At 32.9% G+C, this 18,586-nt stretch overlaps 1 protein-coding gene and 1 long non-coding RNA gene across 2 annotated transcripts in view; both read left to right on the top strand.

Moving 5' to 3' along the window:
- The window catches only part of LOC133174021 (uncharacterized), a 67,416-nt gene extending 50,505 nt beyond the window's left edge, over positions 1-16,911 (top strand). The window contains exons 2-8 of the mRNA XM_061309063.1: positions 1,151-1,328; positions 3,936-4,070; positions 4,175-4,207; positions 15,842-15,949; positions 16,110-16,258; positions 16,465-16,612; positions 16,855-16,911. Of these exons, the coding sequence (XP_061165047.1) occupies positions 1,151-1,328; positions 3,936-4,070; positions 4,175-4,207; positions 15,842-15,949; positions 16,110-16,258; positions 16,465-16,612; positions 16,855-16,911 (808 nt within the window). The remainder of the gene's footprint in view (positions 1-1,150; positions 1,329-3,935; positions 4,071-4,174; positions 4,208-15,841; positions 15,950-16,109; positions 16,259-16,464; positions 16,613-16,854) is intronic.
- On the top strand, positions 9,296-10,789 carry LOC133174258 (uncharacterized). The gene is made up of 3 exons (XR_009719101.1): positions 9,296-9,382; positions 9,540-9,590; positions 10,714-10,789. It is a non-coding gene; the product is annotated as an uncharacterized LOC133174258 (long non-coding RNA).
- Positions 16,912-18,586: the final 1,675 nt, after the last annotated feature.

Genomic DNA, 18,586 nt, shown 5'->3' on the forward strand with positions numbered 1-18,586 from the left:
GTCTTTGTGGAACTGCAGAGATGGGAAAATACCACGTTTAGTCTCGCCGATATATGGCTGAAATATTGCCGATCCGGCGTAAAACAATGGCCAATCAAATTAATTAACATGAAGGACCACGTATTTCTGCCATTTTTAGAGTCCCATGCTTGCTCCGCTCCAATTTTATAATTGTTAAAGTTCCAATCGATTTTTGAACTAGATTTCTGTTCGTTATCTTCATATTTCATATTTGTATAAGTGTCCTTAATGTTGAAATGCTAGGAATTTATAAGATCATATTTTCTTTTCTCCTTACAAATGTATACCTCTATAAAGAAATGGTATACTGGTTTGCAGTCTAGCACTATGGACTATATTTTGAGGGAATCAGCGGCGTAGGAAAATATTACGTTCTGCTTTGCAAATTTACTACAGCATAATGAATTTAGCTCGCATTTTAAATAGTCTATATCAAAAGATTTTCTGAAAAGAATGACAATTTAAGTTGGGACTTAAGTTTTAAAGTATATCAAATAAATCAGATTTTCCAAACGTACTACAATCATTTTAGATTTTGGAAATTTTCAATATATGAACAATTTTGATGTAAAAATCAGTAAAAACTGTTTTTGTTTAAACTGTCGACATTTTTTTTTTCGTTTCATTGGTATATGTAGATTTTACAATATATATTAAAAAAAAATGAAATGTAACAAGCATAGAAAAATAGCATTTTCCTTGAATATTTGAGAAATTTAGAGATAATCGGGTTAGCTTATATCTGTTTTACTTAAATTATTCATCTCAATTTGGTACTGTTAGCTGATCACTTAGTGATATTGTCTTCATTATTTTGTGAAAAAAATTTTGAATCTTTAAATACAATAAATATGAGAAGAATCCCTCCTTAAAATATAACACATCGATTTTCGGAAATCGAGGGTATTACAAAGTCTTATAGTTGAATATAGTTGCATAAGATCTAGCTTTGATTCGCTTACAAAGCAAGGTTGTTCAATTTTTTTTGCAATTTTGTTTTATCGAACAAGAGAGGCATAGTTTGTCAACATTCTACTTTTTTTCCCCTTTTCAAAAGGTTTATCTTTTAAACATACATTTAATGGACTTATTTTCCATTGTTAATAATTCGAGCTATGTGTCTTTTAAGAGACTGTAAACCAGCAGACAGACTGACAAAGAGCTACTTTCATGGAGCATGTGGAGTCCCTCTCAGTGGAGAAACCATAGGAGAGGTACTATTACACGAGGAAATAGATCCTGACAAAGTAATATTTGCTGCACCGGAACTCAATCAAAAAATGACTGTAAAGGAACTTCGCAAAGAGGTAATAATCGAAGAGATTACTGGTTTTCTTTCTTATTGAAGAATGTCACGAAACGTGTACATGTATACATTAAAATTGATTGATTGATTGTTTGATTGATTGTATGTTGTTTTACGTCCCATTCGAGATATACCGGTGAAGGGCTTCGAATTTTGACCTTTACTCTTAACTCATGGCCATTGAGCAGCGAGGGATCTTTATCGTGTCAACGGCTGCCGCGACACAGGGCCTCGGTTTTTAAGGTCTCATCCGAAGGACCCGCAACTTTCACCTCAAAGTGCCGAGCGCATGGCGAAAGAAAAGTTACTACCCATTTTTTATCGACTTAGGTGAGTCGCGGCCGAGATTCAAACTCACGAACTCCCGATCACGGAGCAAGCGCTCCACCGAATGAGCTACCGTGAACGGTTATTAGAATTGCACACTGTAATAGTGAAAATAACGAATAACAGATTTGTATATTGTAGCTGCAGTTTAAATGTTATGTTTTTCGTAAAGTGATACACTTATGTTATCTTAGTGTGGTGGGTACAATGACCAGGTGTAATTTCAGATATTATGTGTATAATGACATACAGATAATTTCAGCGTCATGTATACCATTAAATACCTTATAGGTAATTTCAGTGAACAGTAAACAAAGTCGTTTAGATAACTTATATGTCATCTGAACAAAGACGTATAGAGAATGCCTAAACCACAGGTTTAATTTCAAGTTTCCGATTACTGATATACAAAAATACATTTAGATTATAGCAAGTCACGGCTTTTGTGTCCATTCTGTTTCCACAACTCCCTGGCTGTCTACTACAAAATTCGCTCGTTCTCACGAATGATTCACAGAATATTTACATTGCGGCACCCGTAATGAAATCATGTTTGCTATGCGTGGCAGATTTATAACTGAAAATTCGAAAGATCCTGAAGAACAGAGGCGAATAGAATATATTCTAAAATACTTACAAACCTTAATATTAAAATACAGGGTTTCGAATGAAGATGTGATCTGAATACGCTGAATAACGTCTCTTGCTTTGACGAATATTCGAACCGAAGTTGATGTATCAGCTCATGGTTATGGTTACACCCAAATATAAGATAGACGGATAATTTTCAATGAACAAAACGTTTCTGACTTGTAGCTATAGATCATTATTCCATTCGTTGAACGTGTATTTATGAAAACGGGAGAAATTTGAAGTACACAGCCACGGGTTTGTAGAAATAGACTTGGAACAAAATTCCGTTGCTTGCGACGATGACATCTAAATACAGTTAATGATTAGTGAGCAGACTTTGAATAAATGCTTTTTAGCTAACCTAATAAGCCTTTAAAATATTCTTCTTAAGAACAGCGAGACCTTGACTTGTCGTATTGAAAAGAAAGCATATTCAGATAGTGTAGATTCAAGTTTGTTCAAATCATGGTCCCTGACAGTAGAGTGGGGCCACGATAGAAAATTGTTTTACATGGGAATATAAAGAAAAATATTTTGAAGTGCCCTTCTCAAGAAAGACAGAGACATCATTTGTCTTATTTATATGGAAGCATCCTCAGTAAGAATAGATTCAGGTTTGCTTAAATAAGGGCATTCGGGAATAGGTTCAGGTCACAATAAGAGATTAAGGTTTAACGTTGGAAAATTCATTGTTTAAGAAAAATTTTTGATATTCTTCCTCTAATGAGCATCAAAGCCACTATCAGTTATATTATTATATTGATATGCAACCGTCATCAGGTAATTTAGATTCAAGTTTGTTCAGACAGGGTCCTTGGGAATAGGTTGAGGCAACAATAAGCGATCAAATTTTACAAGGAAGAATTTAGAAAGAAATATTTTGGAGAGTTGAGAAGACAACACTAAATAATATTAATAAGCAAATCATACCATAGTTTTAGGGCATCAGTCCATTGATCATATTGATATTTAAGAAATAAGATATCATTTTTAGAGTTTCATTGGGATATGACATGAAGTCGGTCACGTGATCAAATCCTATAACGCCCGAAGTACGTTTTAGTAGATTTTATCACGTACCGACTTCATGTCATTTTCCAATGAAACTCTAAAAAAAATGATATTTTATTTCTTATACTTATATTTTACTTTTATTCGTGTTACAAGGAAAAAAGGCACTATTTAGACTTTGTTGTGGAAATGCAACATAACGTACCTACGACGTCATGTGACGTCATAATCGGAACTTTCCAAATGGCTCGTGCAGTTTACTTTCCATACACAAGAAAGTCTGATCATATGACCAACTGCATGTCATTGAAAATGACATGCAGTTGGTCATATGATCTTTGAACTTTGATCAACTAATAGCTCGTTAGCTGGAAGTTCTTGGCTAGTTTTTGGTCCACGTGAAATTTTTTTTATAAACTCAAAGAGGGAAAATTAAAAAAAAAACAATCTGCTGACGGGAACAGCAAGGCCAAAGTGACTCAGTTTTGAGTCATGGGCCCTTTGTTATATTTCTGAAAAGGAACATGAACTTCTTGTACTAATACCATATCAAGATGATGTATAAACGGTACGTATACTTGGTTCATAACATAAGATGATTTCGTGAAAAATAAGTGTCATTTGATCTTTTCAATAGTCCTTACTGTTCTCCAAATGGCTAATAAAGAATGGAATTCAGAAAGGTAGCATTGTCCTGGTCAATGGAGTGGCGGATCTGAAGTATTTTCCCTTGCTTTTAGGAACAGTCTCGATTGGATGTATTTGTCAATCAGTAAGTTAATAACTTTGCACAATTTTTTAAATAAAAAAATTGGAATGAATATTTTGTCTCCATTTAATTGCATTTCATATATAAGGTTAAATGACACATTGCAGGCTTTCGATTCACATTTTAAAAGTCAGCTGCAGGTAAGCATTTTTTTACTATTTATAATTTTTTCCGTCGAGTTTATGAAGTAAAAACAAATACAAAATCAGGTTTTCACTAATTTACAGAGTTCACATTGTACTTCTGTCTGATCCATTTTAATTTTTCTGCAAACTGAGGAAAGATATCAATTAAACAAGAATACACTGTATAACACTATCCGTTCTTTAAAAATGATTTTTGTCAGTAAACAGAGGTGGTTTATAACATTTTAAAACTCAAAAGATTTTTGGGTTTTGCGTACAGCCCGCCTAGTCAGTCCTGATTCTCATGTTCCGGAGCACATTTTCTAGATTAATGAAGCGTCCGCATTACGGAAACATAATTTGTATGTATTAGAATAAAATGTTCCCTACGAATGAAGCGTCAGCATTAAGGAGACTCCACTGTACATAATTTTCTTTAATTTTTACGTACTCGGTTCAAGATGAACTCCGAATTTTTTTTATAAAACTTATTATATTATTTTATGCAGTTGATACTGTTATTGCTGACCGAAACTCCAGGTGAACTACAATATGTATTAAATGAATTTTATGTACATTGTAAAACATAGACACTTCATGTTTATGGCAATCAAACTTTTTTTTCACAAATACTATCACCTACAGTACCTGCGCCGTTATTCTTTACAGTTCTGTCATGTCCAATCATGTGTTTATCCTATATGTGTGCGTATCCTATCGTATCCTGTTGTCCGTTTATCAGGTTTTGCGTTTTTCTATCGTGTTTTCCGTTTATCTGCTTTTACGGTTATCGTGAGGATCGTTTATTACGTTCTATTATGTATTGTTTTTTTTCTGCGCATTCGAAAATTCTTGCTTTTAATCTTTACCTTGAGAAGAAACACTCTAGATACCCCGAAATCATTTTTTGTTTTGTTAAATTATTTACGATTGATTCAACTGTTGAGAGAGAAATTTTAAAACCTTTGGTATAAACTTTGATATATTATTAAGAAAATAAGAATAATAAATAAGAATAATAAAAAAATAAATAAATAAAATTTATTTCATGCCGTGTACGGTGACCAAGCAGAGAGCGCAGATGGAAAATTTTAACCATGCTTTTGGAAATGAAATAATCGATCCACTAGTCATTTGTTTTTCTGGGTTTTTTTTTTTTGGGGGGGGGGGGGTTAAATTTATGGAATTGTAGGAAATTATTTATTGTCAAAAAAACAAATGTTTTTAACAGTCAGGGACACAAGAAGTAGATCTTCATTAAGTTGATTTTGATAATTATAGAAACTTAAAATTTTTTGTGACGTCATCTTTCCTTAAACCTGGTTCAGTAAATTTCCTGCACTTCGTCCAATAGGTGTCCAATAAACTTATTAGATACCTACAGGTAATAATCAAATAAAAACAAAGGGCGATACAGATAAATAACAACATTGAAAAGGCTTTGATAATCAATCAATTTAATATGAACAAATGTAGGAAATTAGCAGAGTAAATTACCGATTTTTTGTTCGGTGATTTGTGACCATTTGCCCATCCAGTTCCCGCGTTGTTTGAGTTTGTGTCTGTCGTTGATTCAAGGAGTGGCTGGAATAAAATTCTTCAAAACCTGCGCAGAGTCGAGAAACCGTTTGTTGCAAATTTTCAATAAAAAATGTCAGAATGTAAAAGGTAAAGATAACGAACAGTGATCGATCTGAATCATAATGAATGTCTTATAATAATTATTATAATTTTCTTGTACATGTATTTATGATAAGTGAATAACTTGTCATTGATTGAATAAGTAATTGAATAAAAAGATATACCTCTATTGATTATGGATTTTTTGAGATCGACCACGAACCTTGCAACGTCTAATATCTGATTTAATGGACAGTTTTCGGCTTATAAACATTAGCAGTAGGTATATATCCCCCCCAAAAAAAAATCAGTACAGGTATATCCTTTCATTCAATTACTTATTCAATCAATAACAAGTTATTCATTTATCATAAATACATGTGCAAGAAATTTATGATACTTATTTAAAAGACATTATTTGTCTGATAATATAATTATGGATTTAAACCTCTTGTCTACATGTATGCACAATTATTTAAAGTTCTGATACCAAATGATACATAAAGCATATACAATGTAATCACCATGATAACATTTACATAAATTTTGTCCGTACGCGAAATTTTTGTAGTTCTTATTTGTTATTTTTCCCTGTTTATTTAACTTATTTCTCTGATTTGTCTTAATTAAAAACTACAATATATAATACCTGCACATACTCAATATAATTCATCAACGAAGATTGTATAAAATAATATAGATACTTTCCTTTTATATTTCTTAATGGCATTAGAAAATGAAAAAAAGAAAGATTTTGCAAAAAACATATATGTTAGTTTAAACAACTTACCTATTTCGGAATGGTAATGAATTAAGTATATATTATAGCTAAGTGGCAGATCGAAGTGCTCTCGCTACAAGAGAACTGGCACCTATATGTACCTACCTAATCATTACACAGTCTTCCTGTCAGGTCAAGATTCCCCCTTTCCCTCCTACATGACACCTCGGCCCGTGTGTATTTACCGTCAACTTGCTCTCTTTCTCTCTCTCTCTCTCTCTCTCTCTCTCTCTCTCTCTCCTGATGCCCAATATTTACCTTGAAAACTACTGGTTTCAGTTCAATGAATCTATTGATTTTCGGGATTATCTTCATATTGTGTATGAACAACACTTCGAAAACTAAAGAAATAAATTTGTTCCTAAAAAAAAAATAGATATTTCTATAAGTGATGGATTTTTTAGAACAAAAATTCAATCCAAACTTTAAAATATTCGTACTATGTAAACGAATAAGTACCACTTATTTTTTTTTTACAAGTTGGTAATTCTTACTTTAAAGTTGGCTTTTCCAATTTTAAAATTGGTTATTCCAACTTTAAAGTATGTAATTCCAACTTTAACGTTTGCTTTTCCAACTTTAAGGTTGGTAATTCCGACTTTAAAGTTGGTAATTCGAACTTCTGGCTTTTCCAACTTTAAAGTTTGTAATTCCAACTCTTAAGCTGGCAATTCCAAGTTTGTAATTTACTCTTAAGCTGGCAATTCCAACTTTAAAGTTGGCTAATACGTGAAAAGAAGAAAGCACTTGCTGTGGCCTTCAACTCGACATTTAGCTATATCGACGACGTATTGTCAATTAACAATGGTTATTTCCATTCCTATGTCGATACGATATATCCCGGTGAGCTTGAGATAAAAGATACCACAGAGTCTGACACATCAGTTTCATATTTTGATATTTTACTGGAAAAAGACGTTAATGGTAATCTAACAACCAAGCTTTATGATAAACGTGATGACTTTAATTTTTCAATCGTCAACTTCCCTTACTTATGCAGCAATATACCTTCATCACCGGCATACGGGGTTTATATCTGTCAGTTGATTCGATACGCAAGAGAATGCTCTACGTATGTACAATTTCTAAAACGAGGTAAATTATTGACAAACGAGTTGATGAAACAAGAATATCAGCAGTCTCGTTTAAAGTTTTCAATTCGTAAATTCTATGGTCGATACAATGACCTTGTCAGCAAATACAATTTTTCACTGAGTCAAATGCTGACTGACGTTTTTCATTCTAATTGTTAGGCCATTATTTACACACTGAATTGTCGACGGATTTTTCCGTTATTTCCCGATCTTTACAAGGAGCACACGGCGGGTGTGACCGGTCGGCAGGGGATGTTCACTCTTCCATGGCACCTGATCCCGCCTCTGGTGTTTTGGAGGTCCGTGTTTGCTCTGCTCCCATTTTGTAATGTTTAATGGACTTTTGAGCTTGAATACTGTTCGTTATCTCCATATATTTCATTAAAGTTTACTTTTCCAACTTAAAGTTGGAAATTTCAACTTTAAACTTGCCTTTTCCAACTTGAAAGTTGGAATTTAAGTTTAATCTTGGCTTTTCCAACTTTAATTTGAGTTTGTTTTTTCTAACCACTTTCCTTTGCTTTTTTTTTCCTTTATTTTAAATAAAAATTATCACCAACTTTATTAATGCAAAATTGATACACTGTAATAGATTGGTGAGCAATTAATCTGTGTCAATTATTTTTTACCTTGACCTTCCCTACGACCTTACATATAACTTCCAACTTTTAATTTAAAACCCTTTTATTTCCTTTCGTCCACCTGATATAATTATATAGGGAATAACTTCATACAACTCCGTACATGTCAGGATTTCAACCAAACCTTTGTATGAGAGAATAAGTTTAAACCAATGTGATCAATATAAGGTGTTTGATATATAGGTGAATCAACACTATAGTACATGCTACAAATACTACTGAACTAACCGTATCAATTCTATATATGGAAACACAATGAAAGAAATCCTTCTTTTCTCATAATTTTATATAAATTAATGTTGTCATTTTTTCATAAAAGCAGATAATTTCATTCGAAAGATTTAATGAGATCTAGACCAACAATCTCTGCTTTTCTAATTTGTTATAAATATGTATTTATGTACCTTTTATAAATTTATAAGGGTGTTTATGAGAGAGAGAGAGAGAGAGAGAGAGAGAGAGAGAGAGGGTGGGAGAGGGAGGGGAAATGAACGAAAGGATGAGCGAGTAACCATAATTGATTTCCGAAGTTGACACAGCAATGTTTTTGGTGGAGTTGAAGTATCGCTCCTAAAAGAAGCCAAAGCGGTTATTCATAACATAACCCTCTTCCCATGGAAATTTCTTTTTCATTTTTTTACCAGGGTATCTAAAATAAGTTCATTCGTATACTTGTAATTATATATATTGTATGAAATATTAGCGTTTTCATTCAAACAGCTTCAGACTTATTTACACTGTAATGAAGACAAAGTTTTAAAAAAATCAATTTGTCAATACGATTTACACGACATAGTAAATAACCATGACCATCTGAGAACTAAATTTCTGACAAAGCATTGACGAAACAGGTAAACAATCTGTTTTCGGCTCTGAAAGTGAAAATGTTGCGTAACAGAATTCAAAGATACATGTATGTTATATGAATATCACTATGAATAATTCAAATTTTGCATTTGAAGGTTAACCCAGCAGTGATTATTATGGGATCCCGGTCTGATAAAGAAGAATTGTCAATTGCTGAGAACTTTAAAACCAATGACAACAAAGACAGGTTTTTTGGAAATAAGGCAAAAATAGATAAATTAATGAACAACATCAACAACAAGTGAATGAATCACATGCAATTACAGAAATAATTTTATTAAATAATAATAACATAGTTCTGCAATATTTTCCATAAATCACAAGAATTTCTCTTTCATGTTTAGGGCATCCAACCTGAGACAAATCAATTTTTTGGGAGAGTCTAGTATCCAAGAGTGAGTGAAATGGTTTAAACTATATTTCAGTTTAAGTCTAGATCTAAACAATATAATTGTTATACATCTTCCCACAACTTATAATACGAGGGTTGTCCCAGAAAAACGCGATCATTTTCAACATTTTTGTTTCACTCGTATTATAAAGTTATGAATTGGTATGCACCATAATCAACATTTTTTTTTTACATAATTCACAGAAATTTCAATAAAATATCACTGTAAATAACATTTTTATCGTTGATCAACGAATTATTCAAAACAGCTGTAGGCGCAACACCGACGACGTGAAAACGTAGTTCATGGAGATTTTGAATTTGTTCAGGAAACTTGCATCCTTAAAATATTTGTCAGAAGTATAATTTTCTTTTAGTTATCGAGCTGTCCATTTCACACATGCCACAGTTAAGAATAAATCAAGGAATAATTTTTTTAATAGACAATTTTGCAATAATAAATCTAACTGCTCGTATAGTTAACGGGGGTCTCCAGACGACGTCAAGCTCTAGACTTTTTAGTTGTCATTTATATGTTGGTCTACTAAACGCTTCTTCCATCGGATAACTAGTCCATCCATCTTTGAACCTCTTTTACTATGTATAAACCAGTGTTCGATACATGTATCTGTGTCGTTCCCTTGTTCCCAGCTCTTTTCCCGTATGAACAGGGGTCATATCCCGCTCCACACAGTACTAATTAATAATTTTGTGTGCCGCATTATCGCCCGACGTCGCCGTTTTTGACAATATGTAACTTATAGTGTTTGTGCATATAACGTCAAATTTTTATTATTTATAATGTCAGAGTATTGATTTTTTATACACGAGTACTCCAGATCACACAGTTTCTATGGAAGGAATTGGGGTCATATTATATTTCCGTATAGCCTGATATTAAAGAAAACATCGCTGTCAATTCAATTTTTGAAAGTCAAGAAATTGCCGTGCGCCGACTTCCGATATTTAATACCCTTGAAATGCATATTACATTTAAACCATATATTATTTAGCTAATTAAAATGGCGAAAATATCATCATTCATTAAAATGAATATTTTTGGTCAGATAGCTTATGAAATATTTACATGCAATTTCGAATGTACAAGAGATACGAAATTTTTGCAGTTATTTTAAAGACGACAATTCAGTAACAGATGAATCATATTTTGCAACTATGAAAAGTGTATCTCCAGAGGACCCCGCATTCATTATCAGAACAACGGTAAAAATTTCATTCCATATTTTTGTTATGTCAAATTCGGACATTGTATATAATTACACTATCTAGCTTTCATATAGTTTCAAGAAGTAACTCGATAAATTTTAATTTATTCAATCAGGGTTCTACGGGTTCCAGTAAAGCTGTTTTAACTACTCACACATCAGTTGTGAACATGGGGATTTTTTGTATCGATCGGCTGGTAGGAAAAAAAGTAGGTTTACCTTCAATATTTACTCAAACTTAATTATTCAACAGTTTTCGTAAAAATAAATGGACTTATTTCTTGGGTTTTTTTTCTTAATATGAATTGTTATCTTCTGAATAAATTAAATGGGTTTTTTTTCTTCATAAGATGGTACCCAATGAAATCAACATAGCCATACCTAACCCTTTGACAGATGATATTCAACCTGTGATTAACACATTAAACGCGCTAATTAACTGGAAAACCTCAAAAATTGTGTTGGTTCCATCATGGTGTGACCTTGAAGGCGAGGATATGGAGCATTTTGCCAGGTTTCTGCAAGATGAAAAGTTGGTTGTATTAATTTCATAAAAAAAAAATCTTCTGAGTACATTTCGTATACTATTGTGTCCGTTAGGGCCATTTGCAGACGTGTAAGAGCGTGTTAGTAAAACGGCTGGCGCGTTGTTCACAACGTGACGGCGCGTTGTCATTTGCAAAAATGTAAAAGCGCGTAAGTAACAATCCGCCAATGCGAAGTGACAACACGCATGCGCGTTGTTCACAATGCGACGTCGTGTTGTTACTAACGCACTGGCACGTTGTCACTTGCAAAAGTGTATCAAGGCTTTAGTTACAGCGCGCTAGCGTTTATTCACAACACGCCGTCGCGCTGACACATAACACGCCACTGCGCTAACGCAGCATACCACAACACGTCTGTGCGCTATCACACAACACGTAGTAATGCTTATGCAACTTTAACAATATGGTCACGCCCTAACGCTAATGAAACTACATGTAAACTCAACTCAACTCGCCGCTGTGCTAACAGGCAACGAATTGTGCAAGATTATGTTAGCGCGAAGGTGTGTTTTGCAAAATTGTGTTAGAGCATCGGCGTGTTGTGTGATAGAGCGCAGGCATGTTGTGTAAAGTTGCATTTATTTAACATGACAATATGTTGCGTGTTACCGCGCCAGCGTGTTTTTTTTTAAAAGTTGCGTTAGTGTAACGGCGTACTGTGAACAACGCGCCGGCGTATTGTCACTAACGCACTGTTGCACTTATGCAATTGGCCCTATCAGGAAACCATGGTATACAGAATACTAAAACGTAGCGTAAAGTATTGGAATTTTTAATTGCGTATTTTGTAACAGTTAGAGAAGAGTGATAATAGTGTAACGTGTAAACCTATTGGGTTCGACAAGGGTTCTTTATAAATATATTTTCTCCTACTCTATCTGAGTTGTAATTGATTGGATCTATGTACAAATAATTTAAAATGGTAGGCCGTGGTTCCAGAGCAAGGTACCCTGCACTTTGTTCCTAGAACAGCCAGAGTTCCTATTGTTTCGTGAAGTACCAGGTTCTTTCACCCTTATTCAGAACTACTTCGTACCGGTACCTCACCAAAATTCCTCTTGACTGCTCTCTTCCCACTAGTGTTTAATTCCAACCTTTGCTCTCTTATGTTTATTTCTTTAAGAGGGCTTTTTCTTTACCTCTCGTCTTCAGCAGCTGCTTTCTTCTCTCAGTCGACACTTCAACTGATTCAGTCCTAAAAGGCCTGGCAGCTGCCAGCGTCTCCTTTTTGGCTCACCTGAGCCAAAGGCTCAGAGAGCTTTTCTGATCAAAATTTGTTCGTTGTCTGTCGTCGTTGGCGTTGGTGTTGGCGTTGTCGTCGTTGTCGTCGTCGTTGTCGTAAACTTTTCACAATTTCACCTTCTTCTCCAGAACCACTGGGCCAATTTCAACCAAACTTGGCACAGAGTATCCTTGGATGAAGGGAATTCAAGTTTGTTCAAATGAAGGGCCACGCCTTCTTCCAAGGGGAGATAATTGCGAATTCATGAAAAATTTATGGCATCTTTCAAAAATCTTCTTCTCAAGAACCACAGTGGTAGAAAGTTTGAAAATGATGTGGAAGCATCCACAGGTAGTGTAGATTCAAGTTTGTTCAAATCATGACCCCCAGGGGTAGGGTGGGGCAACAGTGGGCTATCAAAGTTTTACATAGGAATACATAGGGAAAATCTTTCAAAATCTTCTTCTCAAGAACAGCAAAGTCTTGATTGGTTATATTATACGGAAGCATCCTCAGATAGTGTTGATTCAATTTTGTTCAAATCATAACCCCCGGGGATAGGGTGGGGCTACATTGGGCGATCAAAGTTTTACATAGGAATACATAGAGAAAATTTTTAAAAATCTTCTTCTCAAGAACAACAAAGTCTTGATTAGTCATATTTATATGGAAGCATCCTCAGATAGTGTTGATTCAAGTTTGTTCAAATCATAACCCCCGGGGGTAGGGTGGGGCCACATTGGGCGATCAAAGTTTTACATAGGAATACATGGGAAAATATTTTAAAACCTTCTTCTCACGAATAACTAAGCCAAGATTGGTCATATTTATGTGGAAGCATCCTCAGGTAGTGTTGATTCAATTTTGTTCAAATCATGACCCCTGGGGTAGGGTGGGGCCACAGTGCGCGATCAAAGTTTTACATAGGAATATTTAGGGAAAATCTTTAAAAATCTTCTTCTCAAGAACAGCAAAGACTTGATTGGTCATATTTATATGGAAGCATCCTGAGATAGTGTTGATTCAAGTTTGTTCAAAGCATGACCCCCGGGGGTAGGTAGGGCCACAATGAAAGTTTAAACTTGTAGGGAAAAATCACAGTTAGTCAAAAAAAAAATGTGTAAGCATCCTTAGTGTAGATTCAATTTTGTTGAAATCATACCCCCAGCCTCCTCCCTTTTAGGGGTAGATCGGGACCACTTACGCATTTAAGCATTGCAATACTAAACTGATTTTTGCTTTTTTCGCAGCCACAGTGCTCAGGTGAGCGATGTGGCCCCTGGGCCTCTTGTTATACACTTGGCTTATTCTACCTACCGTAGGGGTGATCAGCTTTTTGGAAGAGTCCATTTTCCAATAGCCCCTCAGATTCAGTGATGATAGGCATAGCCAAATACGCTACCTATTACACTTGTTTTAGTCATTTTTTTTTTTTTTGGTTTTGGCTGCATGGATTTTGTGATGGTGTCGTACAAAATTCATTATTAAATTTCCAATGCCGACTAATTCCAACTGTTCTTAAAAATGGTAGCATTCCGTGACATGCCGTGATTTGACAAGTAACAAGGAAAGTTGGAATGCTTGATAAAGAAATTTTACTATATAACAAGTTCCTTTAGTTAAAGCAAACTTGAAGTGATAAATGAAATGTGCAAATGAAGAAGTAGATAATTGTTTCTTTTAAACTTATAAGGAAGTATTTGGAGAGATTGGTAGAGTTATTTTGATGTCTAGTCAAATAAGCGTTTTATAGTATATTACCGGACGTTTATCATAGATGTGAGCTCTATTCCGTTTTAAATGTAAGACTTGTTACAGATAAAATCTTATTTTTGAAATGTGCAAATAAATAAAATTTGAGGTTTAAAAGATAAAAAAAAATGTTTAAGCTTTTTAAGAAAGCGAAGCAAAAATTGATTGTCTAATTTGCTTCGCATTAAATTTTTAACGTTTTCAAGCTTAGACAACATATGAAATAACATCAAAAAGGGATTTCTTGCACATTTGCCAATTTAAAGAAATACAAACCTGTAGCAAAAACAAAAACAATAATAATCGATAAAAAAACTAGAAAGAAAAAATAGAATGTGAAAGAAGAAAAGATGATAAAGAAAATAAAGTAGTCAACATTGCCGACTGGGATGTTTCAGAACTTAAATATATATAACAAAATAGTCCACATTCATTTTCAATCATGTTGAAAACGACACCGATAAATTGGACTTCAATAGATATGAAAAAACTATAATTAAACTCAACCGGGGTAATTTATGCATCTACATTTTGAACCAATTATTCGCAATGTGAAAGAAATAATGTATATTCCAACATTTGGACGTCAACTTTTAGCCTTTGAATGACGCTATATTGACGTTACAAAATCAGTCCCAATTCTGTGCAATTCTATACATGCTATTTAAAATCATTGTAGCCCTGATTATACTGTGAATGCACTTCTTGTTATGTATTTTTATCACATTGAGGAGCGTTGAAGTGCGATATACAATTTGTTTTATCCACATGCTTATACACGATATATTAATATCGAAAATATTAATATTGTTTTTATTTCCTTTCTAATTTGTACAGAATAACAAGTTACCTAGGTTTTTCTCACGAAGTGATCAAGCTTGTGAATTCGGAATACGTTGATCAATATGATTTATCCAATCTAAAATCAGGTAAACATTTAACTATTTAATCATACTGTTATTCAATACTATTAGATAAAGATATGTGCCATGGTACAGGCTTCAAAAATCTAACTACACAACAAAAAAAAAGAGTTGTTGAGAAAAAATCTCATACTGATCGGCTGATTTCAATCCTCTTAAATTATGTTTTCATAGCTTAAACTTGCTGCTTGCTCAAATTCTAGAGGTGAAAATTTCAGGAATTACTATTACTCATTAGAGTATATTAGGTTGAATCAGAACACTTACACATAATGAATTACATCATTTATCATGTAGATTTGGAAAAACACAGCTGTATTTTTATCTTTTATCTGATTTTTTTTTTTTAAATTGTGTTAAGTTTCAAGGGAATTTTTTTTTTTCATTTTCAGTCAATCTTGTGTCGCAAATAGTGTCCAAGAAAATGCGAGAGAAAATTTATAAACATTTTCCAAGTTCAACGGTGAGTTTGTAATTTGTCCTTACTCAGAAAACGGCAGTTTTTTCTCATGTATTTTTCCTGTATATGTATATTTTAAGTGATAACGAGTTTATTTAATACGGAGATTGATATTATTTTGTAGGTTTGTTACGGGGCTAGCGAATGTTTAGTAGGAACTTGTACATCTCCTGTCCTGTCCACTCCGGACCAACGCTTGGACACTGTAGGATATCCATTCCCCCATACAGAGGTATTAAACACATTTAAAGAAAGTTTATTTCAACTTAATAAACACATGTTCATTTCCTTATTTGTGTGAAACTATCTCTAAAAGAATTTCCGTTTATTTCATGGTTAAGTTCCAGTAATATTTATGTTCCTTAAAAGGGAATCAATAACCTGTTTAATAGGTAAAAGTTATTGGAGACAAGGACGAAATACTACCAATCAACGTACAAGGTGAAATTTGCATAAAAGGATTTGGTGTATTTTATGGATACTTAAACAACAATGAGCCAGGGACAGGTCCCTTGGACAACCAGGGATGGTTACACACTGGGTACTCTCTCTCTCTCTCTCTCTCTCTCTCTCTCTCTCTCTCTCTCTGAATATATTTTGAAAATATTCATTCTGCAAAGCATTTATGAAAAATGAATTTGTCAAAATATGATTAAAAGTTAGCTGATCCATAAATATAGTCAATTTAATGCAGAAAAAAATGTTTCAAAATGCCTTAATTTAAATTGCCGATTGATTTTATAAAAGGGATATTGGTAAAATGGATGAAACAAGTCATGTGACGTACATTGGCCGAAAAACTGACTGCTTGTTTTTCAAACATAATGGTGAAAAAATTTATCCAAAACAACTGACTGAGATAATTTCTTCCCATGCAGATGTGTTAGGATCAGCGGTAATTTTAGTTCTGAAGTCAAAAATTGAATGTTCAAGTACTGACACTATATTTGATAGGTAGAGAAATCTTAATAATTAATATTTGTGTTAGATGGGATAATCACAAAGCATTTTAGAAGTAAACAATATCTCTAATAGACCTTTTAAACTCAAATGCAAGTGATGACAATAGCCATCATATAAAAAAATGTTCTATTTATAATAAGCTATTTTCAGTGACAATGACTTTTCATCATTCAGGTAGTTGGCATTCAAAGCGATGAACAAGGTGATAATTTTTTTATATTTTATGTGTGAGTATACTTAGTTAATCTTATTTAGAAACGATGGTAACTTTATTTGTATTTCACAAAACCTTAACTATCTAAATGAAACTCAGAAATAATTTTCTTTGTTACAGACTTAGAGAGGGATCTACAGCTACTCCAGGCAATCTCAGAGAATACATGTTGCTGAGTGTAAGTCTTTCAAAACAAGTTTCAAAATTCGGATTTAAAAGATTTATTTTTTTCATTTACATGAAAACCCATCATTTTAACAGGTGGATGAGAACATGTGTGCTGACTTTTTAATTCCTGTACAAAGTCTGCCAAGAATCGGTTTACGACGTAAGGTGAGACCGGTAATATGCTGATTCAAAAAAGCGGACAAAGGTTTTATTTTGAGATATAAGCAATTATATAACTATGTTTATTGATGTTTTAATTTTTAATTGCTTAATGAAAGATACTGAAAATATTCTGGATTATAATTATAATGGTTCATATGAAACGAAGATTTATTATTAATATTTTCGGATTTGTTCAGAGATAATGAAAAAACAGACCTAAATAGTTCTTCAATTATTTCTTACATACCCGCAGGGAATTGTATTCTGATTAAGCATGCAACAAACAAATGCGGAAGATTGGAAGTTTTTTAATTTTGTAAAAGAGTACGTAATTATGTAAAAATCCTTGATGTTTCTCCACTACACTACCACTGATTTCCATCTTAATTTATGATTTTTTTTTCAAAGAATTAATGATTTTAATGACATTAGAATATATATATATATATATATATATATATATATATATATATATATATATATATATATATATATATATATATATATATATATATATATATATATATATTCATTTGTTTATTTATTTATTTATTTATTTTTATAGGTAGATACACTAAAATTAAAATCAATGGCTGAAGAAATCATAAGTACTGCTTATGATACTATCTGAGATGACTGTATGTATAGAGTGATGAATGCGTGAATAAAAACAAACTTCCAAGATAGTTTTTCAAAAAAAAAATTGTACTATATTAGCGATTGAATTATATTAAACACCTACTATAGTAATAGTATAGTAATATCTTTCGATGACACTTTGCAATACCTCTACTGCAATCCAGCAATTATTCGTTAGCAACAACCCCTTTCCTTCTATGTGCCCTTTTTGCACTGATGACAGGTTCAGAATGATAAAGACTCAGTCACAAACTGCTATGTATGTCTAGCATGCGAATAAAAGCTGGATAGCAGTGTCATATTCAACTGTTAACTGTTGTAAAAGTTCAATGTCATAATTTTTCATTCCAAAGTTCATATAATTAAGAATATATTTATTTGCATCTGGATATTCGAATTAAAAAGAATTAGTATCCAGAGAAACGTTTTTTATGCATTTTCCAATAAAAAATAGATGTACAGCTGTATCCATCTGATAGAAGACAATTGATTTCTTATATATATATATATATATATATATATATATATATATATATATATATATATATATATATATATATATAATGCATATCATATAATAATTCAATGCAACTACATTATTTAACAACGTGGTTTCATATTAATTATAGCCAAATACTTTTGTCGTTAAGCAGGTAATAAAATTGTTAATAAACTTGATAGTATTTTTTTTTTTTTTTACAAATTTTCCTGAACATGAAATCA

This window comes from Saccostrea echinata, unplaced genomic scaffold, assembly GCF_033153115.1.
Source record: "Saccostrea echinata isolate AGI-Se365-2 ecotype Australia unplaced genomic scaffold, CSIRO_AGI_Sech_v1 ptg000057l, whole genome shotgun sequence".
NCBI classification, from domain to species: domain Eukaryota; kingdom Metazoa; phylum Mollusca; class Bivalvia; order Ostreida; family Ostreidae; genus Saccostrea; species Saccostrea echinata.